Below are 26,660 nucleotides of genomic sequence, written 5' to 3' on the forward strand. Positions count from 1 at the left end.
TTTTTAAAGCCAATTTTGCCAGCAACGAAGGACCCTTTTAATAAAAATTCAATTTTTCATTGTTATTTCATGTTAGCTCAGGTCCATTAAATAAAATCAACAGACAATTTTTGATTTAAATAATTAGTAAATGTTAACAAATTGAACTTATTGTAAAATATTTTGTGGAATGTTCAGATTGCAAAGTGTGTTTATGCTCTCTTTTTTTCAAATAAATGACAATTGGCTTAATTTTTTGCAATCCAACACATTTTTGGGTCACTGTATTGTGGATGGAGAGATAGTCATTTCTCCTCTTCTGCAAGCGAGAAGGCAGCCTTACTTTCCATTCCCCTACAAGCAGGTGAAACAGGACACTGGCCCCGTGAGTACTCTGCTTTTCTGGGTCAGGAAGACAGGAGCCAAGGCGAGAGTAGTCAATTTCATATGTGTGTCTGTATACACACTTGTGCGACTTCACACAGTGAATATTGAGCCCTTTGAGACCCTAGTATGAATCTCCAGTCAGGACCACACACACACACACCTCAATGACCTCCAAGCAATCCTTACCGAGTAAGTAAAGACCTTCACCGCGGTAATCAGAATCCACTTCCAAAACCCTCATCCCCTCATCTACACAATACAAAGGAAAAGGAAAGAAAAACATGAGAATGTGACCTCTTGCGACCTTCGGTGTGAAAACACCCCTCTTAAGCAGCTGATATAAATGTATGAGCAGAGAAAAAAAAAAAAGACTTGAATAAAAAGGTGGATAAAACATTTAACAGTCCTCCTCTTCTCTCATCCCATCCTAAATTAATGTGCAGATAAAGGCTACACTTTTTGTTCTGCCTCTCTGCGTGTCAATGTCTAATTTTGACCTTCAAATGCACTCTCTTTTCAAGTGCCCTTCTGACAGTATGGCAGCGTATCAGACAGCTGATGCTTTCAAAACAGGAATGCACTGATATAAAGTGCCAGTCTTCTGTACAATTTTAATGAATTTAGAGGAGAAAAATACACTGTGTAATATGTCACTATGCACCAAAAAGCAATGGTTAATAACAGATGAATCCTTCCAATCCTATACTTTTTGAAAGAAAATCTTGAACATTTCCTGTAGCTTTAAGACTTAATCAGATTATGTTTTCTTATTTCCTTTATTCATCAAATCGTTTTGACATGAAACTTGTGATTAAAAAATATAAAACGATATTACTCATCATTGCCAACTTGATCCCAAAAATCATGTCAGGCTCGATCCCATTAAATCCTAAAGGACAAAATCATGTCCAGCTTTGCAGTATTTTTTTTTTTTCTCAAATTAATATTGTTTCACTTGGAAATACGTCATATTATATAAATTAAATGCATTTTTTCATGTTGTCTTTAAGCACAGGACTTCTTGCAACGCTAATGAAATTGTTTTGTGTGCTAAAAGGAATTTTCCAGGATCAATACAAGTTAATCTGAAAAATACGTGGAAGTCAATATTTTTGATTTCATTGTTGATGTTTATTTTATTAACATTGTATGGAAGTAAATGTTAAAATGCGCACCGTTTCAAAAGTATCGTTATGCAATTTAACCATTAAACTAATGTCAACTTTATACTTTGGAGAAATTTTTATTTATTTAACTTGTGCAGCACAATTATCTTGCCCCATAAATGTACACTTTATTGTGCATTATTGTAAAAATGATTGTTCTTACAAACTGAGGGATAAGAAGATGGATAGATGGATAGATGGATGGATGGATGGATGGATGGATGGATGGATGGATGGATGGATGGATGGATGCATGGATGCATGCTTAACTTGCATTAAACCCAGAAAATTCCTTTAAAGACATAAGAAGGTCCAAGTTAATCTTTTTTGTTTAGAAGAAAAGAGTGAAATGAAGAGGACATCTCTCCACATGAGCTCAGGAATAGCGGCTTATGTAACCCACACAATTCTAAATATACTGATGCAGGACTGGCCATGGAGGAGTGCAGTGAACTACATGATAAGATCCAGAACAACAAATACATGAACAGAGGTCAGGGGGCTCTTGCATCGCCTGGTTTTATAATGAGATGCTAATAGGCCAAGAATTCGAAAAAAGTTGTAGGGAGACCACAGAGAGAGAATTATCTTAGAGACACATTGTACTGAGAACTGTGATAGGAATAGCCATTCACATTTAATTGAAGTGAACAAGAGCTAAATCTGTTTCCACCTTGTCTGATGACTTCTGATGTAGCTCATTTGCGCTGAATCTAAGTTTAAATGGAAAAAAAACATGATATTAAATTAAATAATTATGCTGAGAATGTGTTTCAAAAATACCTAAACAGCATGTTTCAGGATCACTGGCATCTATGATGTCCCCAAAAAGGGTCTAGCAAGCGAGGCCGTGCACTAGGTTTTGAAAGATAGACACCATTACACAATATCTAAATGTAAAGAGATCACGCAGTGGTCAATGCCATTACGTTGTCTGCAGCCAATAACCTTGAGATATATGGGGCTGACTGACCATCACACAGTCAACCCCTGGAGCTAAAAAATAAGAAAGAGAAAAAAATACAACAGGCAGGCATTGTGAGGCTTATTTTAGCAAGTGGCCGGCAATGGAAACCATTAAAGATGCAGAAACAAACAGAGCCTAGATGACACTCTCCTGACTGGACCTCTCATCAGAAATGGGCTGTTCATATCCACAACTTGAAAACTCATGCTTTCAAAGACACCTGATTGCCCATGAGAGATGCATAAAGCAATAAATTATTGACCTTGTAGTCTGTATTTCGACAGTCCTGTCATCTCCAAATAGAGCCTTGCATTGATTTGCTCCAAAAAGCATGCTGAAAAATTAAACTGTCAATCAAAAGGAAAGAACAATTTAGAGAAGCAATCAGCAAAACAAAGGACTCTGACAGCTGCGTTTGTATAATGATATGCAACATATCCTGTAGGTTATTTGTGGAGGCAATTTCAAAATGGCAATATATTGAAAAACAGACATATTCTGCATCTTTCAGCCCCTGAGATGGCTCCGTGTGACAGCTGAATTTCTGAAATGTGAGTGGACAGTTTAGTTTGATGGCTGTGTGTCCGTAGACAGGGGAAAAAAGGCCAGTGCGGCCCATCTGCTGTGTGTGAGCACATCGTGTGTGACAGAGAAACATGCTGAAGGAGAGATATAGAGAGATAGAAAGAATACTGGCACTTGTTTCATCCTGTTGAAATGTTAGGCTAGACATCACATCAATTTTAAGTGCAAATACATGAATGCAAATGTAGACTCCACATAAACTCAATTCCATTCATTATTGCATTTGAAATGTGCTGGACCACAATTCATGAAACAACACAAGTGGATTTTCAGCATTGCTTGTACTTTTTGCAGGTTTTTGGTGTTGGAAATGTTTGAAATTGCTGCCTGCCAAGTGACAAACTACACATAAATTAAAGTAGTTTTCCCTTAAACTACATTGCATTTTCAGTGTCTTGAAAAAAACTCCAGTTAAGTGTTGGCACATTTTGTACTTTGTTTCTCAAAGACATTGTGGTATTTTTACCTGAATTTCCATGCCCTGTTCCAGTAATCGTTTGGCTTGGTTCTCCACCTCCAGACGAGCTCGACTGATGAACAGCAGGTCATTTTCTATGACATCAATACCTGACAGATCAACACCTTGGGACAGGTAATCTGAAAGGAATGGGAAAAAATATTTTCACTATTATTTTTGTTTTTAATTTTTTTTCAAAGCATTTTTTAGTTGTTAAAATAAGGGGAATCAACTAAAACTAAAATATTTCCATTTTATTCTACAGGCAAACGTTTTATAAGACTTTTTTTTTTCATAAACATGGACAGCCATATGTTTGTGTGATAGATAACAGGAACGTGTCACATGGAGGATGTGGTTGCACACCCCTAGGAACCCGTTAGCATGCAAACTGTCTTATTCACAATTGCCTACACTAAGTAGGGTGTCTGGAAGTTACCCGAACCCTCATCGCAGCAGGCTGTGGAAATTATGCTTGATTTAGTTTTTTTAGCGTGAAATAAATCAAAACTGTTCGAAGAGATGAGAAAGGCTTCAGAAAGCACTCCAACTGCGCTAATGTTGGCAACTTCCTACTTAGGGCTGATTAAACTAATCGAAAAGAGCAAAGCATTTATTCAGACGGCAGCATGCTCTGGAATGAATACATCAACTAGGGCTAGCAACTAGGATAATGTGGGATACAGGTGGAGGAGGCTTAATGTCCCAGATACACCTAAAAATATTCCACACGGGAGACCAGCTGTTATTCACAACCGTTCAAGTGAAAAGTAAGTTTACGAGGTTTAATTCATAAAATCCAATTAAAAATAACTTAAAACAAAACTATTAAATCTAAATCCATAAAAGTATCCCATGACTGGAACCCCTAAATGTTCTATATATGAAGCGCCTGACGGAACCCTTCAAGGTTCTATAAAGAACCTTTTCTTCTAAGAGTTTATAATAGAGCTTCTTTAAAGGGGTCGTACACTATCAACATTTAACCCCATTGAACGGACAAAAACACACTTCAAAACAACATCAGTTGTGCTGCACAGAAAAAAAAATCCATACAGGTCAATTAACCATTCAGAGAGGTACATTTTGAAATTGTAGTAGTGCACATCTCTAATAAATACACAAATGTTTTACGCAAGAAGCATATGCACAAGAGCATCCACACTGCGAACTTTAAAGAGTAGAAGATTCTTGCAACTAAATGAGAAGGGAAAGAAACAGCATCTCTAAACACAGGGTGCCATACTGAACAGGCCTTTGAACAGACAGCCCATGAGTCAGAGATGCTGACTGATACGGATACAGTGGCACCAAGCAGAACAATGTCACTACATAGATCCACTCATTAGCGCCTTCTGAGGGCACACACACCATCTGATGACTCTGTGACTCAATTTGCAGACTGCTAACAAAGATATCATAAAGAACCCAGAGCTGTCTCATTAGAAGAGGTCAGATATCTTGCTGAGGAAATGACTCCATACTGTAACACCCAGATGCTTTGAAGCGACCTTGAGTTTGTGGTTTAAAATCTGGAGAGCTGTATGAAACAGGTGGCTTCTACACAGGAAAGCAGGGGGAGTCTTTGGCTCCTGTTCATGCAGGTAGGCCCAAAGCCAGACTAAAATCCACGATCCCTGCCAGAAGTCTTGGTGTCGCAGCGCAATTTCATTTCACCTCATTTTCACCCTCTCCTGCTTCACTCTGCCAGAGCACAACACTGACTACGTTTACATGCAGCCAATAACCCGTTCAAAACCGGGATAGCAATAACCCGGTCACGCACGGCCATGTAAACACCGGCAAAACCCGAATATGCTCATATCCCGGATTTTAAAAAAACAGGATATGATACCAGGGGTATCCCTTTTCTAACCCGAATTTTTGGTCATGTAAACGCGTATCGGCATATCCCCATAATGATTTGTGTTCTGCGCATGTTCTATTCAAAAGGAATCTTGGTCTTTTGAGTCAAGGAACTTCTCTGCGCACACAAAAACCCGTGTGCAGTATACCGGAAGTAAACATGGCGAGACGCAGCACAGCATACGTTTGGAGCGAGGTCAGTACCAGCACCAAAGTGCAAACAAAGGCGATCACTATCTTAAGGTTGTCCGTACGTCCAGACGCTAACCGTGCGTCGCCGTTTACATCGGGATATTGCAATTCCATATATACAGGAGTAACTCTCTCTGCTCACGCATGTAAACGGGTTATTCCTAATGTTTCAGAAACCCGAATAGTGACCTTAACCCGACCATAACCCGAAAATTGGCTGCATGTAAACGTAGTCAATCATTACATTGTCCAAGAAGAAAACCACAATACTGTAGAGGGACTCTCAATTAGCATTTTATAATTGCACTTTGATAACTATTGCTGAAACTGTTGCATGCTGGTTCTAAAAGGACAAATGGATGCAGGGCTTTAACATGACGATCCTGTAACTCAGGCTATGTTCGGAATGCCATGCTACTAGGACTGCACAATTAAATTAATTAAAAATGCAATGGGGCCTTTTGTGGTTATTAAGCAGCAACAGGCTGAGATTTAATTAATTATAGCATGCACACGCTGCATTCTTCAAATAAAGACATCACTCTACTCTGTAATCTTCTACTCATACTTAAGCCTGGGACACAACAAGACGATGTCAAAGAACTAGTGGCGACGAAAGCTGACTGTATTTTAGCCTCTTGTTGACTGTCTCGCCCAAAAAGCTGCACTTGAACACACCAAAACTACTACAGGCGATTGACAACTAGCATGTGGGTCAACTAGCATCTGTCTATATTACCAGGTATCAATAAGAGTCTATTTAAAAAGAGAAAACCAAAACTAGCACTGCAGATATACAAACCGTAAACAGTACTTGCTTACGATTTTGAATATCTATAATGCTGATCACTTTATTTATTACAGTCGGTAATACAATATTTCAATATTTGAACAGGTAATATTATGACGTAAAATTTTAACAGCCTTCTGTCTGTACCGTCTTGACTTCTTTGATTGCTTTCATCACTTTTGCTTTGATTCTCGTGCACTAATTTGTTCACTAAACTGAACAGCCAATCAGAGATCTCTCTCACCGATGAAGATTCAAAATGCTGAATCGGTCCAGAAAAACCTGACCGCGTCCAACAACACACCGGAAAAACCAAGCTGACCGATGCTCAGAAATGGCCTGACATTGCCCGACGGCCGACCGTCATCTAGGTGTGTCCCGGCCTTTACATGTGTATGTTGTTTTTACACAATAATGGGTGCAAAATAACCGAATATTTATTTCTGAGATAACCGTAACATCACTTGCTCCCATCATTTACCATCCAGGATGTATTAGAATTAATTTCTTCAGATGAACACAAAGATTTATCATTTCTGTGAGACTATATAATGCAAGTGGTATTAGACCCCAAAATTTGACACTTCAAAAACCACACAAAGTGAACACAACTGTAATCCATATGACCCCAATCAATTTCTTCTGAAGTGAAACGATAGGTGTGTGTAAGAAAAATACTAATATTTGAAACTTTAAATAGAAACAATAATTTCCGGCCAACTTTCATACACAAGTTCATGAGAGCGTTGCACTACGTCTGCATGTTGTGATGTGAAGTGTGATGTAAATGTGTTGTTAAGCTTGCGCAAGATGTGCCGGTCCGGTGTTTTTTCGCTTCACTTCTCGCTTAAGAAGCTTCAGTATTTTTTTCTCACCCACACCCATCGTTGTTTGTGTTAATCTGAAGAAAGGATGTCATATGAGATGGCATGATGGTCAGTAAAAAAAATTAGAGATTAAATGAGAGGAAATGAGAGGTTTTTAGGGGGTGGAGTATCCCTTTAAACACGCAAGGAATACAGTACATATGGTGCACTGTGCAGTAGGAATACATTAGTATTACATTTTGAGCAGAGACAACACTCCCGTCTCCCAAAATCAAATCATGCTGGGGTCATGAAGGTCAGAGGGCAGGTCAGGGGGAGGGGCATAGATGCTTGTTTAATCACAGATCTTGACCCTTGACAGTTCTTGTAGTTTCGGAAAAGAAAAAGACGCTAGTGTGACACTGTGTTGGCCCTTCGCAGGTCTTTCTTTTTTGTAAAAGCACTAGAGATCCATTGGTTCAGCATCAATCACAGTTATTACCTGCATTTATCTGGAATGAAGCACAACAGCCACTCCACAGAGAGAAGGTGTAGCATGCAATAAAGTGTAAAGCGATTCTAACTGTGACCTTGGAAACGTAATTTTTTCCCTATTACAGCGGAAAAAAAGAAGAGAAAAATAAGGAACATTAGTGGAAATTCAATATTGGGTCCGACTGAGGAGGTGATTCCTGCAAAGCGGGGCACTCAATTTGTTTGAGATTAAAACAAAAGTGAAAAAAAGTAATTGCTGTTAGTGTAGATTGAGTCATCTCTGAAATTCCAAGAAAGAGCATGAAAATGTCAAACGAAAACGCAATACTAGGTTCAAAATCACTTGAATTCAAAAACTCATCACCAAAAGACACGCTCAAAACAAATCAAACTGTGCTTTGTTTTCCGTGTAAATAAAAAAATTAAAAATAAAATAAAAACGTTGACTAATGAAAGAAAATTATCGCATTTTAAGACGACATCATGTATCACACTCCGACAGCAGTGGAGGAAACCATTTTCAAAACAGACTTTGATCAAATGGCCGATACTCTACGACCTGCACAGTGGCGCATGACAAACAATGGTCATAAGAACAGCCAACAGCGATTTCTGGAATCATGCTAAAATCATGTGTCAGGGGACGGGAGAGCACCATATCACGTTACTTAGCCTGAAAGCAAGCTTGAATCATTTCTCTGTCAAATGACTTATTATTCTCCCACCTGATCCTATGTCTCATTTCACCTGGACACTTCATTGCTGTGATACTTGACGGGTGAGGGAAACACAAACAATTCAGTTGGTCAGAAGTGACAAGACAGTGAATAAATCGCTCCAGCAGCTTCTTGATAGAATCACTAGTTACACACTGAAGTCACATCCAAAGTTCAGGCATTGTCCTCGCGCATCAATCCGACCAACTGGAAAAATAAGCTGGGCTCTTTCAGACAGGCGTTCAAGATACCCTTCTATACTTCAATAACACATTATATACTTCAAGTTAACTAACTACAGAGCAAACCACTGCTGCTACCTTTCATAGTGCCACTAACACGAATGTCAATGTGGTTTGGACCTAGAAAAGAAAAATGGAGAAGAAAGACTTAATGCTATACTTAATGCTTTATTTAACTACATATTGTTAAACTTTTCATTTTTATTTTATGGTATAGGCCTACTGGTATTCCCATACCATCAATATTTCCCACCACAATATCATATTTATTACAAAAGTAAAATATAAATGCGACAGCATAGAGAATATCTATTTTTTACTTTTGTACATTTTGTGTGGTGTTGACTGAAGATTTAACCCAGGCAAGGTTAAAAATGAGCTTCTTACAGAAGAAGCACTTGGGGAAAGATCCTAAGATTGCAGAAAAAAGTATTAAGAAACATGCTTTCAGTAAGAAGTGTGCAATTTATTTTTAGTTTCAATGTTGCCTGTGTCTCTATGTGTAGTGCTTATAGTAAAAAAAAAAAAAAAAAAAAAAAAAAAAAAAAAAAGAGAAAAAAACCTGTCCTACATATGTCAAATACCTTCCATTTCAGCATTAACCAATAACTAAAAATCAGTAAACATTTGTTTCATTAGCATGTTACATAATAACAAATTAAAGTGATTCTGTCATTGAATCAGATCAGATTATAAGGGAGGTGATAGAGCTTTTTGAAGGTCACCCTGTGCATAAGGGATGGTGTTTTCCCATGCCTCCCCTCCCCCGGGCCAACAAAACACGTAACAACACAGCCCTATGGACTGTGGAAGGAAGTGAATGAACTCGGAATGCTTTGTTGGGATTGGACAGAATCCCTACGGGATGGCTAAGCAAAGCTGAACCAACATACGCAGTAAACAGAAGTTCACAGTCAGGGTGTCCCTGCTAATCTGCTGCCATGAAAACACGATGTGGGGGATCCAAACTCACATTAAAACTGTAACCTTGCGTCACATGATGACGTGTTTGCCCCACTGAGGCTGAAGGGACTTGACACTGTTTATACAACTAAAGCCTCTGAAATCTGCTAAATACAACACAATCTCATTTCCCACAGTCTCTTCCACTGCATTTGAAGTGGTCTATAAAAAAAATTATCTAGGCACCAGTAGTATCGTTTATAATTGTTCTGATAATGAGCACTGAAAAACACAACCTAACACCTCTGAGATTGCAGATTGCACTATATTTTGTTTAACCATCTGTATCAATACCATTGGTTGTAAGAGTTGATTAAACCGATCTACAACCGCTCTATTGATACAGATGGTTATACAAAATATATATGCCGTAAAAGCATCTAAAATTTCCTTGCATTTGCTTGTATTCATATTCTAGGCCTTTGAATGCTCCAAAATCAGTTCAGTCATGTGCCCAAAATTCATCTCGCTGAAGTGCAGTAGTAAACTTGTTTAGTTCCACTTAGACCCAGCTCAACAGATGTGCATTTATCACGCCCGGCCATGACGGAACAGCTGTAGGTCTTTGGGGACTGTGGACTGCCAGAGGCGACTTTGACCACTGGGTCTGTCATCTGCATTTGGTCTGTCTCAAGTCCACATGCAAAAGAGCCCTTGGAGACACTGGGAATGTGACCAAGAACAGCTCCTGAGTCTCAGAGGAGTATTGAGCCAACAAAATATAACACTACAGGCCAACCAGAATTTCCTGTTTGGCTTCGGTTTTAGGTGGCTGTTTTCTTTAAGCTCCAGAAGCTTAAGGGAAATGTATTTGTTAAAGTTAACAACATGTACCAATAAAAAAGGAACACCATATCTTAAATGTAATAACAGATACTGGAGAACTGCCTAGGGATCACAAACCACATTCAGATGAAGTTTTCCAACCTGTCCTACCTGACACATGGCTCTGGATGAGATGTAACAGTGCCAGAGAGGATAGAGAGGGATAGGGTTTAAAACTGAGCCAGAAAAAGAGGTACGACTCACAGCTCACACTGATCTGACACATCAAGATGGCTCTAGAATCTGATTGGATGGCCTACAATCAAAGCTGTTGTCAAAAAACTGTCATACTTGAGTCCACTCATCAAATTCTTTAATTAATGGATAGTTCACCCAAAAAAAAAAAAAAATTACTCACATTGATGCTGTTCCAAACCCGACATTCACAGTATGGACAAAAACAGTTAGGCCGTGTGTCCACCAAAGTATTTTTTCACGCAGCTGGCGTATTTTTCCAATTGACCTATGGCCGTGACCTATTCCAATCACATTGCGCATAGCTCCCAATACACTCGGACATTCTCTGCTTCCACGTCCATTAAAATGCATTGCAGTTAGTCAGTTTTCATTCGTTTTTATATATTTTTTTCTTGTCATTTTAAGTTTAAATGGTCAAACGGTGTGCATGGAGTACATGCAACTCCGACACTAGGTATCCCGTAGGGGTGTCACGATTCTCCAAATCCTCGATTCGATTACATTTTCGATTCTAAGGTCACGGTTAGATTCGATTCTCGATTTTTTTTTTTTTAAGCACAGGTTGCTGTTGCTCCTAAAAAGCTGACATCAGTTCATCGCAATCTCACACATCTCTGTTATTATCAGTGAAGCTGACTGCACAATGAATCTTTCATAATATATAGCCTACACTTTGTTTGTTATAATTAGAGGATTTGCCAGCTTACAGAATTCAGCACTGAACAAAAAGTCCGTTTTAAGCGGTGAGGAGAGTCTATCTTAAATGCTTCTGATTGGTCATTGCGTTCAAGAAATCAACACATATGTTTGTGATTGGCTAAGTCGCTCAACGCTGCAACATGTTATAAATAGAAACTCTGGCCTGTAAATCGTTTCTATTTTGTTTTAGTTGTTCTTGTTGCTTTTCTGCAACAGATGAAAAAAATGTATTAGTTTTTATATGTTTTATTCATAGATATTTCTAGTTTGCGGGAGTCCCGCGAATCTTTTTATTCTCCCGCACACACAGAGTGAGTGCATTACCGCCCGCGCTCGCACTTGGCCATCAAATCTATTCCCACGCCACACTCTATTGCGTTGGGAGTGCACGTCTATAGATCAAGGGCCCGGCCCGAGGATAGTGACGGGAAATATCGGCCAAGTTCGGGCTCGGGCATAGAATCCAAGTTAGAGGACTCACAGCCTTTCAACACGTGTGTTTTTTTCCCGTGCCGTGATGAGTCGTTCATGAACGATCCGTTCATTGCCTCTGTCACGCGACAAATGAACAAAAGACTCGGAAGGTCAAGTATTAATGTTCCTTGTAAATTCACTTTTGACTGCATTATAATGATTTCTTAATTCAGAATATGATCAAGATTGCGTTGGATGTGTTCGGGGAATTTGCCTGTTAAAAGTATAACATTTAAAGCCCCTGAAATGACTAGAAAAAAGATTAGTTAATTTTGATGAACGAGATTGAACAATAGAGTCAGTAAAACGATCCGAACTTTCCATCACGGGCGCGACATGGGGGCGTGGCAGTATCGACGATTCCATTTTTTATTTTGATTTTTGAGTTTGTGAATTAATTTCTTTCGATTTCGATTTAAAATCGAAATTGTGACACCCTTAGTATCCCGAGAGGCTGGGCGACGGTGTGTATTTTTTACCCTTTCCCAATTAAGCCACATCTCAATCGAGATAAGTGTCTGGATTAAGTTACGCGGTAGACCACAACACCAACTAAACGTGGATAAATTAAACAATGATGTCTACATCTGTTCTAAGGTAAGTCAACAAAGTATTTGAACGTTATCTTTAACATCTCTAACGTAACGTTAGGCTAACGTTAGCCTAACATTAGAAAACGTTAACGTTAGCTTCTAGCTGCTTTGTACATCATGTCACTTAGCTTCATTAACGTATCTGTAAATAACCAAGATAACAAATGTTAGCAATGTTGTGCTGAATGATTCATGTAAATACTGTAGCACCAAGCTAACGGAGAGGTACTCTTGGTAAAGATGGTAAAAAGCCTTGTCCTGGAAACGTATGCAACTTAGACCTGTACATATTTAATTTGATCATGAACCATTAATTTCATATTGGAGCACAACATTTTAGACAAATTTCTACCAAAAAACCTGGGGAACTTTGTTTTTTTTTAGCTAAACATGTAGCCTTTTCATTCCTCTTCAACATAACTAAATATAGCGCCGTCACCGAATGTTGACTGTTTGTCCGAGTGAGTGGAGGGGGCGTGGCTTAGCCATAGGTCAATTGCTTTCAATGGGAGCGCCGCGTTTTTTAAACGCCATGAGCGTAACGAGGCGCTGAGCGTTTTTTTCAACACTGAAGCGCTGAGTGCCCGTCGTTTTTTACTGGTCGCCGAGAGTTCAAGAGTTGAATGTTCAACTTGGGTAAAACGCAGCGCTCATCACTGTCACTTTTTACCCAACCGTCCAATCACAGTGGAGGAGGGGCGGGACAAATATCACACCGACCAACCACGTTCTGCTTGTTGCCTTTAACGTCAACAGATGACAACAAGCATAATAACGAAACAAAATAATTTAAAACAAGAGCCAGAGAAAATACGTTACATTGTATCGATATTTTAATATACATTCAACACAGAAACAAAATATGTGTGAAATGAGATACTAGTAACACTTTTGCGGATATTCCGTATCATAACAAGCAAAGTGTCTCAAATGCTGTGCTACCAAAACGCTCTCAAGAGCCCACAGCTAGGCGTTTTCAGCTGGCTTAAAACACTTGGGTGGAGACGCGGCCTTATGCTTTAAATGTATACAATTTGAGGACAGAAATGTAATAACCATTTTAAAAAAAGACTAAAAAAAGACCCCAAATATATGAAAGGGATTCAGCCAGATGAGATGCGGCAAACTGCAAGGCAGAATCCCAGAGGGTCGTGCCAGAGACCAAGTGGGCACGCTTGCTTCTAGGAGGTTGCTCCAGGGAGCAGAGGCCTAGATTTTACACAACTATCCATCCTTCATGCCTCTTCCAGTGAGCTGCCACCTGGCGTCTTACCTTCCGCTCCTGGAACCTGCGGTTGCTAAGCACAAGTTAATTCACCCTGGGCTTCTGGAGTTCTGCTTCTACTCAATGAGTATCAGTCACAGCAGCATTATCAAGCTAGAATCACACCAACACACTCAATAGGGCAGTTTATACAACAAGAGAGAGATAACGACAAAGAGAGTGGTCATTACTGACAGACACTACAAATGCCAAATGAGACATCAGCTTTTGGAATCGAGAGAAATAACGCTTTGGGGCATTAGCTCAAGGACCGGTCTAAAAAAAAAAAAAATATGAACACACATTCTCTCTCTCTCGCTTGGGTATCTACCGAGAACTGTCTTGGGACAGGGTCTGAATAAAAAGTTTAAATATGAATGCCCACCTTGAATATTTACAGGTATGTTCAGCTTGGTAATTTGAAGGCTTTTTTGTGATATTTTTGAGATTTACAATAACATAGTTTCTAATTTGGTGAGAAAATGATGTTCCATAATTAGCCCATTCCTTCTCTTCACATCAGTGTGCACCAACACGCCCACACATGTATGGCAAAAAAGACTGAACCTAAATCACGCTTCATGCGAGGTTTGTCATGTTTGCATTATGAAGACTCAGATGGAGCCCTTGCTTTGCAAGCAAACTCACTTATCCTTGCTGAGGGCTATTTTAAAATGTTTTATAATCCTTTGCTTATTTACTCACTCCAAAACTGTGGATGTATGAAAAATTTTGGAACAAAAATAAAAAGTTAGGATGTTAGACAGTATTTTTGTCAATGTCAATAAAGAGAGTAAAATTCACCTGTTGGTGTAAGCCCTATTTGAGCAACAGGAAAAGAAAGGGTTACAACTATTATATGAGACCAATCGGGAAGCAGATAAGTGTTATAAACCACAGCAGAGGAAGGGGGAGGGAAAGCGAGAGCGATGAGGGGAGGTAGGAGGGAAGAGAGAGAGAGAGAGAGAGAAGAGGAGGAGGAGAGAAATGAGTAGGTAGGGCATTTTGAAAGCGCTGAGTGTAGGGATGGTGAGAGAGGAAGACTGAGAGGGAAGGAACAAGGGAGGAGGAGAGGAGCAGATCTCCAAGCAAGATGCATGACACTACATCCTACAACATCTGATTTCCCTGCCCCCCTTTGACAGGCGCAGGAGTGCTTAGAGAAAGGCAGATAGAGGAAGACAGGCAGACTCATCCCTTCAGACAAGCATGTCCTTTATCACTCGTCCTGGCATGGCTCCACTCAAACTGGGAAATACATGGGCTACCAGGTCACTCGCTCTTATGGCAGCAACTAGAGGTAAAAAGCTTCAGGTTTCTGTACTCTCACAACTAGAGCATCTGCTAAGGGGAATGCATGCTATTTCATACAAGCGATAACTTTAGAGATCTGTTTAAAGCTGACAACTTTACTTTTTAAAATACAGGAAATACTGTAGAGGGTTAATACCAAACATGAGCAAATTTACGTGACAGCAGGCTTTAAATTCAGAGCAGTTAGCTTCTATACTGTGGACAGAAAGATGTTTTTTGTTGTTGAAAAAACAGCTTTGACACTTAAATTGTGGAAAAAATAAGCATGCTGTATTTTATGTGGTTCCTCCAGTGGCCAACACAGTAACTGACACATTTAACTCAATTAATGTATGTGGAAAGAGCAAAACTGAGCAATCGAAACCCATCCAAACCATTATCCTCTTAAGGGGAAGATGATGTGAGCGCTCTTGTCGCCATTACTGCTTCTGTCTAGTGCTGAAAGCTGCCTTCCAGCGCAAAAAAAAAAAAAGCGAGAGAGATGCTTGAAGATGAAAAGAGTGAGAGATGCTAGGAGATGTATGATATGGAGTATAGCCCTTGTAAGCATGGTGTGGGAGTACTGCAACTTGCTCTGTAAACAACCACTCACAGTCACAGTGGGAGTCCATTATTCCAAAGAACATTAGTTTAATGAGTTTCTATTGGGAACAAAGCTTTTTGACCAAATAATTACACCAGGGACACCTTCAAAGACATAAAAAGTTGACTAACTGGGGTGCACAATCTCTGCAAGGTCTCTCCATAACATTTATGGAGAAATAAAATGCACGTTTTATAATAGAACAATAGTTACAGTAAAATGGTTAATATGAATGCTAAGGAGAAGACACTATCCTGTCGAGATTTTCAAGGTCATGACTCTGGTAGAAAGACAACAAAATAATTCTAAGTCTCACTTTTTTTTTGCACCTACCAGCAGCCAGAGAGTGAAACTACTGGAGGATGGAGCTCCTGTTCTGGTGTCCCACATGAACACTGTGAAAAAGAGAGGGTAAATATATGCCACACAGTGCACCGGCTTGACTACCTCCTTCCCTCTGGAAACCTTTGACCTTGTTGTGATTACTGTGTACCGCTGTCTACCTGACTGGTCTCCTGGAGCTGTAGTGTGGCACAGCAAGTGGGGGTGTGATTTACTCAGGTGGAATACAAGGGGCCGTGGACTCTGCAGGGAGACTGTGCAACTTTTGTTAAATGGTGACGAGAGAATGCCAGTCCTAACCGGTCACAGTGAAGGAGATGCATTTCTGCTTTTGGTTCACAAAGTCTTGGAATAATCACTCAGAATGGGACATGGTGCTGTCCCTGATCAATTCTGCAAGATCTGTTTGGCCAATACAAAGGACAAAAGGCTAAAGACAAGCCTGAAAACAACACAGCTTTCATGTCAAAACCACGTGGATATTACAATGCACAAACCCTTCCCACGCTCTGAAAAAAAGGAAGAGCAGAGTGTGTTTCCATCTCCCACATCCTCCCACAGAAATCTGAGGATGCGAGGGAATGAGGTATGAGCTGTTTGGACTGCGTTTAATCAACCCTACAAAGAGGTGTTTGAGGAAACCGGGGTGTCATCACTTGTTCAGTCTGTGCCATGCTGGGGCTGATGACAGCCTTTGCTGAAGCATTTGTTAAATCTTAGGTCATTTGAAATCACTTCTTTCATAAAAACAAAAAAAAAACGCAAGCCCACAACGGAGCAGGCACATAACAGAATGGCGTTGAAGGAGCAAAGGACACTGCCGAGATAAAACAGGCGTTGGAGTATGGTTGGCGTCTATGACATCCTGCCAACACATCAGCGCTTTGGTTGCATTTGCTACACAAACTCCTAAAAAGGACAGTGAACACAAGGGAGGGGTGAGTTTTGTTAGTCTATGCACATATTTTATGTGCACATGTATTGAATATAAACTTCTCTTCCTTTTTAGGTTCTTTTTTAATTATGGTACATTCACATTCTTGTTAGTTGACAGCTAGATTTTGGGTAAGTTGTACTTAACAGCTAAACAGTTTTAGCATAGACACTCAGTAGCATGCCATATAAATGCTTCTCAGACAAACACCTAAACAACAGCTAATTTCTGGTAAAAGCTTGCTGTGTTAACAATAAATTGACCCAGCAGACATTTTAAAACAGCCACTTTAATTTTTTTGCATGTGTAGGAGAATGCATACCCCTCCTGTGCTGGGATTCCAGGCCATCATGAGCAACTTCACTGTCCTCGATAACGTTGAACCTCTCGACTTCGAAATGGACCTGGACACACCTTACCCTGTCAGCTTCCAGGTGTCTCTAACAGGTTTCCTCATGTTGGAGATTGTGCTGGGTCTCAGTAGCAACCTGACTGTTCTGGCTCTCTATTGTATGAAGTCAAACCTGGTGAGTTCAGTCAGTAACATTGTAACCATGAACCTTCATGTGCTGGACGTTCTAGTGTGTGTGGGTTGCATCCCACTTACGATTGTGGTGGTGCTATTACCACTGGAGGGAAATAACGCACTCCTTTGCTGCTTCCACGAGGCTTGTGTGTCCTTTGCTAGCGTTGCTACTGCTGCCAATGTCCTGGCCATCACTCTAGACCGCTATGATATCTCAGTTCGGCCTGCAAATCGAGTACTCACAATGGGACGTGCAGTAGCCCTATTAGGGTCCATTTGGGCTCTATCATTCCTCAGCTTTCTGGTACCCTTTATAGAAGAGGGTTTCTTTAGCCAAGCAGGTAACGAAAGGAATCAGACAGAGGGGGAAGAACCTCCAAACTATTACTACAGTGAATTGGGACTCTACTATCACCTGTTGGCACAGATTCCAATCTTCTTTTTCACTGCTGTGGTCATGCTGGTTACTTACTACAAGATTCTGCAGGCACTCAACATCCGTATTGGCACACGTTTCCATTCTGCACCCAAGAAGAAACCAAGAAAGAAAAAGACCATCTCCATGACTTCCACTCAGCCAGAGTCCACCGATGCCTCGCAGAGCAGTGCAGGCAGGAATCCACCATTGGGTATGCGTACCTCTGTGTCTGTGATCATAGCCCTCCGCAGGGCAGTCAAACGGCACAGGGAACGCCGTGAACGGCAAAAGAGGGTTTTCCGCATGTCACTTCTTATCATCTCAACCTTCCTGCTTTGCTGGACACCCATCACCGTACTCAACACGGTTATCCTGAGTACAGGGCCGAGCAACCTCACTGTGCGTCTCAGACTGGGCTTCCTGGTCATGGCTTATGGAACCACCATTTTTCACCCGTTGCTCTATGCCTTCACTCGGCAGAAATTTCAAAAGGTTCTAAAGAGTAAAATGAAGAAGCGTGTTGTGTCAGTTGTAGAGGCTGACCCTTTGCCTAATAATGTGGTCATCCACAACTCATGGATTGACCCAAAAAGGAACAAAAAGGTGACTTTTGAGGAGACAGAGGTCAGGCAAAAATGCCTCTCATCAGAGGATGTGGAATGAGCTACTGGGCCAATTTTAGGAAAATATCTTCATCAGGTAAAGAATCGTTAAAAAGGGAAACCACTAATCCAAAGCAGTAATGAACTTAAGTGTATTAATTGTACAGTACCTCAAGAGGAATAATTTATTCTTATTTATTGTAATGGTGACTATTGTAGATGTCATAGATGGTAGTGTAAATACTGCATGTGCTTTTTTGAAGTGGTCCTAGAGATTGTACATTCATACCTAAGTATAAACCATAAATGTAAAGAAGTAGAAACTGATGCTGTTGGGTTTGTTCATTTGCATTAAATACCCCAAAAAACAGCTGAAGAGATATTTTTTGTTATCATGATGACCCCTACGCAACTGCTTTGTGATAACACTGGGCAACACTTTTTCACTCTGTAGAGAAAAAGGTTTTATGTCTGTTCTCCTTCAGCCACCCCAATTTTTACTTGTGGAAAATATGACAAACACTTTTATGAATTCAAACTATGGGTTTCATTAAGTGGATATCTATCTGCCCTCTACCCTGCAATACAAATAACAAGATAGCTATATTACTCGGGTCAACAAGTCACAGGGCGTACTTTCAAAGCAAGGTCTGCTTCCTTTCAAAATCAACCGCACGGCCAGTTGGCATACAAATCATATCTTTTTATAGGGATGAGGGAGGTGGCACACAGCATATTGTCCAATAAAGCTGCTAGGGCATGAAGTGGTTGGGGAGTGTCAATGAAAAGGTGTTGACTTTGAATACTTGACCTTATGAGACCCATTGAGCTGATGGTGTTTGATTAGGTTCAACTGGATTAGAGGGTGATAAATGTATCTTTTGGCAGGCTAGGAAAAATAATCACCCCTTGCACTGCAGCAATGAAAGGTCACACACTGATCTGTGTAAGAGGCAAAGTCATCCAATTGCAGACTGAAAATTAAGCAAAATGCAGTTCTGAGATGGAGGTCAATTCCCTATTTGGTTGAAATGCTCAAATTCGGAAATAGGTGCTAGTATTGGATGATATCTTGCTTATGGTGTAATGATCTATCAGTGCTGAGACTAATAAAAACTTTGCGATGTCACGCAACAAGTAAATCGAGGTGAAAATATCTCAAGGGAGTCAATGAGGGCTACATATGACTCCATCATATAGGCACTAATTCCTGATTGAATATACTTTATCAAATTAAAAAGCTTTTCAAACACTTAAAGATTTTTAAGTACTAAATCTTTCACTTCCATTTTCAGCACTGGTGCAAAATGCAAAACAATTATATGCACAGATACTGGCAGGTACCCAAAGCGCAGCTCAGTTGGATAGGCTTTAAACTTGATTGAAAACCCATCTGACAGTTCATTACAAATTACTCCAATGTTAGGAACTAAACATTACTTATTTTCAACTTATATCATCAAGTGACTGTTCTACAATGTTATGTTCTTGAGTTTATCTAGATTACAGTTCAGAAAGCCAAGGTAGCTGATCCATATTTAGAGCTCACACGCTATGCTGTTACAAGAGCAAGTGGGAGTTGAAGAAGTGCATGATTGATGCATGTCTTTAATGGTGTTACAGGTCTCTCAAAACACTGAGTTACTATAATAAAATCTGCAGTGTCAAATCGGTCCAAACCGCTATACCCAACACCCAGCAATATTGGGGCCCTGTGCTTCAAAATCAATTGTGAAATGTTAACTTTTTGCTTAAGTGCCCTCCCAGACAACTCCAAAGGACTCACTCTTTTAAGAGCCCTTTAAGGCAATTGTATAATCATATGCAACAGATCATACAGAGGCCTGTGGAGCTGTTGCCCTATGATGAATTGACCTATGATTTGGGGTTGCTCATGATGAATGAAGGCTTTTATTGTTTTAGCTGTAAACAACATTTCTGAAAGGCATGTGGAGAAAAATAATAATGAGGGCAAGTGAGCAAAGGCCCCAGCCAATAAGAAGGGCTGCCAAAACTGGAACGGCTCTGCCATGTTCAGGGCCTGAAAACATCCAAAGTCACATTAGCACTAATGCAAAGTACTGTTTCATGGTTAATGCCAATAAAAAGAGGTTAAGAATATTGAACTGCCTGGTATTTCTATTATTACATGTATCTTGATTTAGACCCCTGTAACTTGATTAGCTTTTTTGTTTTGTTTTACATAACACCAACCACAAACTAAACTTTGAGCAGCATCCAAGAGTCAAATTTCTCCCTGCTTGCCTCTATATCCACAGCCTGTAATCAAACCACAATGAGGATTGTTTCACCTCTTTCTTTAAAATCTGTCTTACCTCTCCACTGTCTGCTTTCATTCACCCAATCTATTCCTCTTACCTCGCTACACTGATTGTGACATCCACATGCCACTCATATATTCCCAAAGGAGGGAGTCACTGAGTCCGAAGTTGTGTGATTGACACAAATCTCCATTTGACAGACAGGTGCAGTTCAGGTTGATGCAAAAAATGAACAAACAGAATAAAATCCCTTGTATTACTTAATACACATTATTTTTATTTCAATATATAAGGTAACATGGTGGCTCACGTGAGTACATTTACTCACATGTAGAAATATAATTGTCTCCATAACAGACTGCAGCACACAATTCTCATTCCTTCCTGTCAATTCTCAGCTCTTGACATTTATCTGACTTAATGTCTTGATTTCCTCTCCACAACAGCATCATTGCTTCAGTTTTCCCATGTGATCTCATGTGAAGATTGTAAATTGCTTTGGGTGTACAGTAGTACATAAGAAATGCGCTATATAAATGCTTGATTCATTCATTCATGCTACTCCAATCACTGACTACAGCTACACACACGCCTCCAATCAAAACACCTTCACCTCCCTCCATTGCGCTAGCCTAGTCAATCCTACCCTGAAGCCATTTTAGAGTTCTCCTTCAACTGTTCATCAATCCATCTGGCTGCCCATCCCTCCCTTGCATAGCTGGGAAACAGATTCATAAATCATGTTACTAAGTGTGCTGTCATTATTGTGTTAGGGCCACTATAATTCAAGGCTGATTCAGACATATGTTTTGTGGAAACAAACAGAAAGCAACCAATGGCCTGCAAAATTAAAGAGTAATATGAAAGAAGAATTAAGTGTTTTGAATTCATGCCATATTGGTCACTATCGTAAAGAAATGCCTATAGAAGATACTTGCTAAGGGTGTATCAGGATATACATCACAGTATAGTTCTCTGCCATTAACACGTTTATACTATTGCTTGATATACGATGTACATCCGAACAACCCTACACTGGAACACAATGTCTCAGCTAACGTCTTACACAGTTATGTCGCATGGTAAACAGGAAAGCGATTTGTCAATTAAACCTTTAAGGGTCCATTATCATTTACTGATCGTCTTGTTTACAATCCAATAGCACGATGCTATCAGCAGTTTTATAAACTCTCAAGCTCGAAACCAATCACTGTCCAACTGCACCTCATCGGATTTTCTTGTAACACCATCTGAGGACAGCGTGCCCTAGACTGAGACAGACTTCAAAACAAAGAAAGCAGTTTAATTGCTTCTACAGTTTCAGGGCTGCATCCTGCTGTATTGAAAAAATATGACTAATCTGACATTCTGACAAAACTTATAGACAAAAAAGCTTTTCTACCCGTGTAAGGCAGTATGTTTTTAAACAGGTTGCCTAATGGGAGATTTGTTAGACAGCTTTCTATGCTGGATGCCAGAGAGCTGCACATACAGATAATGATATCAAACCAGACCTTGGCTGTTCATGTTATATCTTGAGGGGGTGGAGGGAAGGCATAAAAGCTGAGCATCCTGCGAAAAAAAGGACAGGTGCTGTTAGAGCACTCTAATTGTCTCATCTTGGACGGTGATGCTAATGCAAAGATGTCTCTGTAATCCATTAGCTGGGTGAGACGAATCCAAATATGACCCTCACTTTGACATGATAAATAATTCAATGGATGGAGACAACATATTACTGAATCATATTGTGTCATGAAGAGAATGGCTTGAACCAAAAGCTAGAGAGCTGCCAGGTTTTATACTGCTAACACAATCTGCTGCCTTTTAAGGCATCTCATAATAACCAGTTGTTTTGAAACGCTAACAGGCAGCAACTCAAAAATACAGCTAACTCACGAAATGCAGAGAGAAGAGAGTTGAACCACATTTGGTTCTTATACAGTTTGACATTATCATGTTGCTCATTCCTTCACTGTCACAGTGCATTTTAGGACTTCTGCAAAAAAAAGTTAATAAAATTAGGTATCTTAGAAGGCAGCCAGCGTTTCCATAGGAAGTGGGCCTATGATGTTTTAAAACATTGTCTATATAGGCCGTTTACTAAGTTTCAGAACAGAGCTTATAAGTAAAAAAGAGAAAAAGACAGAAATACTTTGTGTTGCTTGCCACGGCATAATATTATGCAAGCGGTAAATGCCAATATCAGCATGCCCTTCGTATGCACAATGGGAAACTTCTGTTCGCCTGCATTGATTTAGCTTCAGTTGAAAAGAATATGCAAATAGAAAGCGGGAAAAAAAGTACCTTGCTGATCTTCACTGGAATATTTCCCACAGGGCCTGTGCCTTAATAATAAAGACATGTGTTTACTAAGAGCACACTGGATTTGCATTGTGCTATTTATCTGTCCTTTCGAAATCTAGGCAAAGGTACAAACAAAAGGTCAATAGAGTACGAGTCAATATGAATCTGATATTACAGCCATTAAACCCAGAGCCGAAAATAAGTTTTACATTCCAGATAATGTTAACAACCGTATGAATTCCAGAAAATAATTATGGCAGTGTTCTAAAATTACACGAAAACAACTCAACATCAAAGTCAACATAAAACAGCATCTCAACTCATTTTACTTATGAAATTTCTAGTGAAACAGGATTAAATAGGGGGACAGACAGGCTTAAATTTGATGTAACAGGAATTGATTGGATCATGAAAGGTGCTCTCTGTATGACAAAAGAGAGGTTGAGAGGTGAGGTCACCAATATGACCTGGAACGTGTATTAAATGTAAATGGAGTCATTTTTTCATTTCCTGTCAACTTTAAGCTCTATGAGATTACTATAATGTACTTTGGTCACTATTAAAACTAAAGTCACTTGTAAGAGCTATTCGGGTCAGACATTAATCAAGGGTTTTCAACAAAACAACCTACAATATCTCCAAAACAGGTCAGACGATTCCTAAAACAGGTCAGACGATTCCTAAACCAGTTTCAGACAGTCCTCACACCTGCATTGCAAATTCAACAAAAAATTTAGGCCACAAGAACAGGGCTGACCTGGAAATAGTACAACATTGATCTGAAGCCATTTACACAACATTGGTGCATGCCATAGCACTTGAATTTAAAACAGAACTAAATCCTATATGAAAAACAGCCATGCCTACAGAAAGTGTTACACTCTTAAAATAAAGTTTTTTTATTGGCATCTATGGTTTCATGAAGAACCTTTAACATCCATGGAACATTTCCTTTCCACGGGCTTTTGCACCAGAGGAACGTTTTCATAGTTCCTATAACTGTTGCCGGAAGTACCTGCATTTTGGCGGGTTCGCACCGCAGGGACTGGGAATGATTTTAGTTTTAGGAGCGCCTTTTAGGGGACTAAATTAGCTCTTACTTCAGAGTAGGGTCTAACCCAGGACAACAGGATCCACCAGTGAAGTAAGTGTATGCTAATTGGCCGAACGCATGTGAAACACCAACACCCACCATTTTTAAGAGCCGTGTAAACAGTTTATATACATTAACTAACTCCATGAACATGGATAAAACAGCGATTGATGGACTGACGCCGAAGTCCAGGCACTTCTCAAACCGCTCAACGCTAAGGAGGAAATCCAACACGACTCTCAAGGGATCAAACAAAACACGTTTACGTACTTCACTTTCTTTGTTTAACTTTGTTCAATTTAACCAAAATAACGTATTGGATATGACTATTAAACAGATCGTAAACTGATGAAGATGGAGAATGGGAGCACTGTGTGCTCAGGCTCTGGTGTTCTCAGTGCCGTCAAAATAAAAGTCCTGCACAACAACCGGAGTGGCAGGCTGTAAGTTACGGCTTACGTCACTTCAAAGTTCCTACTGTAGGTGCGAATGCAACCAGGAAAATTTAGGGTGTGTTCACGCTTAGCATGTTTGGTTCGATAAAAATGCTCTGTTCAATTAATGCGCTGTTAGTGCAGTTCATTTGATTAAGTGTGAACGCTGTCATCCGAACCTTGATGCCACCAAACAAGCGGACCGAGACCCTTCTTTTCAGCGGTCTCGGTCCGCTTGTTCCAAACAAAATCATGTGGGGTTCGAATTAAATATGAACGCAACACGAATCAAAGACATGTAAACAAACTAAAAACGGGACATGATGTCACAAGATGGACCCTAAAAAGGGCCGAATGCTCAAGCAAACCTGCTTTTTCTCAACAGTCACGATGTTGCCCCATCCCAGATCAGAACCGCCTCATCTCAAAACAGATCTTCGTTTGTGTGTTTGACGGAGGGATTCCTGACACTGTTTTCACTCCTTTACACATTGTATAAGCTCTTCACGAGTTCTCAGCAGGTCAAAAATATCATCACCACGCATTTAGCCAAGAACACACATTTTTTTTGCAAAATATACACAATAAAAGCTGACCAATCAGGTTGTGAACATATCCCTATGCCTTTAAGTTCAGTGGTAAAATGTCAATGTGAACACTAAGCAGACCAGAACCAAATGTTTATTTTTTGGTCCAGACCAAACGAACCAAGCAAACCGAACCGAACAAGTGTGAACACGCCCTTAGTTCTCAGAGGACTTTCCTGGTGGCTAGTTCCTATTACTGAGTTCCTACTGTAACTACCTGGTGCGAAAGCCCCTAAAAGGCTCTTGGATTTTTTAAAATGTTCTTCACAGTAATGGCACTTTTCCATTACCAGTACCAGCTCAACTCGACTCGGCTCGCTTTTCGCGCCGTTTTCCATTACAGATAGTACCTCCACAATAGTACCTGGTCGTCATAGCGACGCCACAGCTTCTACGCCACACACACCCGCTACCCACACACACACAGGACAATGGAGGAAACCGGGTGTATGCTGTTTTTGATCCTCGGGATGTGGCTGTTTCTCACAGCAAGAAGCGTTTGTTTCAGGAGAGGCTGAGGGCAGCAAAATGAAACACGGCTGAAAAAAACAGCTCAGTCTGGCGCGTGCAGTGATGACGCAGTGAATAGTGACGATTTTCTCTGGCCAATCAGCAGTCTGCAGTGTTTTCACGTCACATTTTAGTATCGCCTCAGCTCGCTCAGAACCTGATACGGAAAAAAAGTACCCGAAAGCAGGTACAGGTACAACTCTTACACAGTGGACAACCAAACAAAGGCGAGTCGAGGCGAGTCGAGCTGGTACTGTGTAGTGGGAAAAAAAAGTTTTTTGTTTTTAAGTACGATTCACTGAAAGGTTCTTTGAGAACCCAAAAGTGATTCTTCTATTGCATCGCTGTGAAAAAAACAAAACTTTTGGAACCTTTATTTTTAAGAGTGTATGTGATATAATCCAATAAAGACAACATAGGTAAAGTTTTGCCACTCATGCAGAGTGCTCCATCATGAGTAAACATTTTGAAGGACACGAGGGGTGAGCAAAGCGACGCTCGTCGGGACGGGTCACTCACCCAGTTCGTTGAGGCTCTGGGCAGCTTTAGTGATCTCTCTGCTGCCCCCTTGCAGTTGCCCCTGCAGTCGTTTGCTCAGGTACAGGATGCGAATAATCCTTCTCAACAGGTCACACGCCACCTGCCACACAAAATATGATAAGGGCTCTCAATCCGCTGTTCATCAAATAACATAATGACTTGAGGGCCTATTATAACCAGCACAAGCTAATATCAATGATAAGATAATGATGCCCATATTATGAAAAAGTGAAATCCTCTATCAAAAATTACCATGGTAACCATAGTCTCCATGATATAGATTGTACCTACAGTACAATAAAACTGAAAACCTGGTATTAGCGACCAATAATTATTGTTATGGTATTAATACCTCGTTACACACATTTTGTGCAACAGACATGAAGGATGAATAGTGTTTCTTGTTAAAGAGAAGCATGCTTATGTTTTCATCTGGCAATCTTAAAATTAAGGGAGAGATCGACAGAGTTAAACTGACAGATCTAAATTGAAGGCGAAACCTGACCTATGTTATAAAGACCATT

At 40.1% G+C, this 26,660-nt stretch overlaps 2 protein-coding genes across 2 annotated transcripts in view; one reads left to right on the forward strand and one right to left on the reverse strand.

The window, feature by feature from the left end:
* cog5 (component of oligomeric golgi complex 5) overlaps window positions 1-26,660 on the reverse strand; it is a 77,892-nt gene that overhangs the window by 46,585 nt on the left and 4,647 nt on the right. Inside the window, exons 6-7 of the mRNA XM_077235134.1 lie at window positions 26,116-26,236; window positions 3,551-3,681 (exon numbers count right to left, since the gene is read on the reverse strand). Of these exons, the coding sequence (XP_077091249.1) occupies window positions 3,551-3,681; window positions 26,116-26,236 (252 nt within the window). The remainder of the gene's footprint in view (window positions 1-3,550; window positions 3,682-26,115; window positions 26,237-26,660) is intronic.
* Window positions 14,611-18,753, forward strand: gpr22a (G protein-coupled receptor 22a). The gene is given in 4 exon segments (XM_077235077.1): window positions 14,611-14,964; window positions 15,898-16,792; window positions 16,795-16,841; window positions 17,148-18,753. Coding segments are annotated over 3 exon segments (1,389 nt in total). The 5' UTR covers window positions 14,611-14,964; window positions 15,898-16,747; the 3' UTR covers window positions 18,445-18,753.

Source organism: Siphateles boraxobius, unplaced genomic scaffold, assembly GCF_051911475.1.
Source record: "Siphateles boraxobius isolate OS27281-9 unplaced genomic scaffold, OSU_SipBor_1 19, whole genome shotgun sequence".
NCBI lineage: Eukaryota > Metazoa > Chordata > Actinopteri > Cypriniformes > Leuciscidae > Siphateles > Siphateles boraxobius.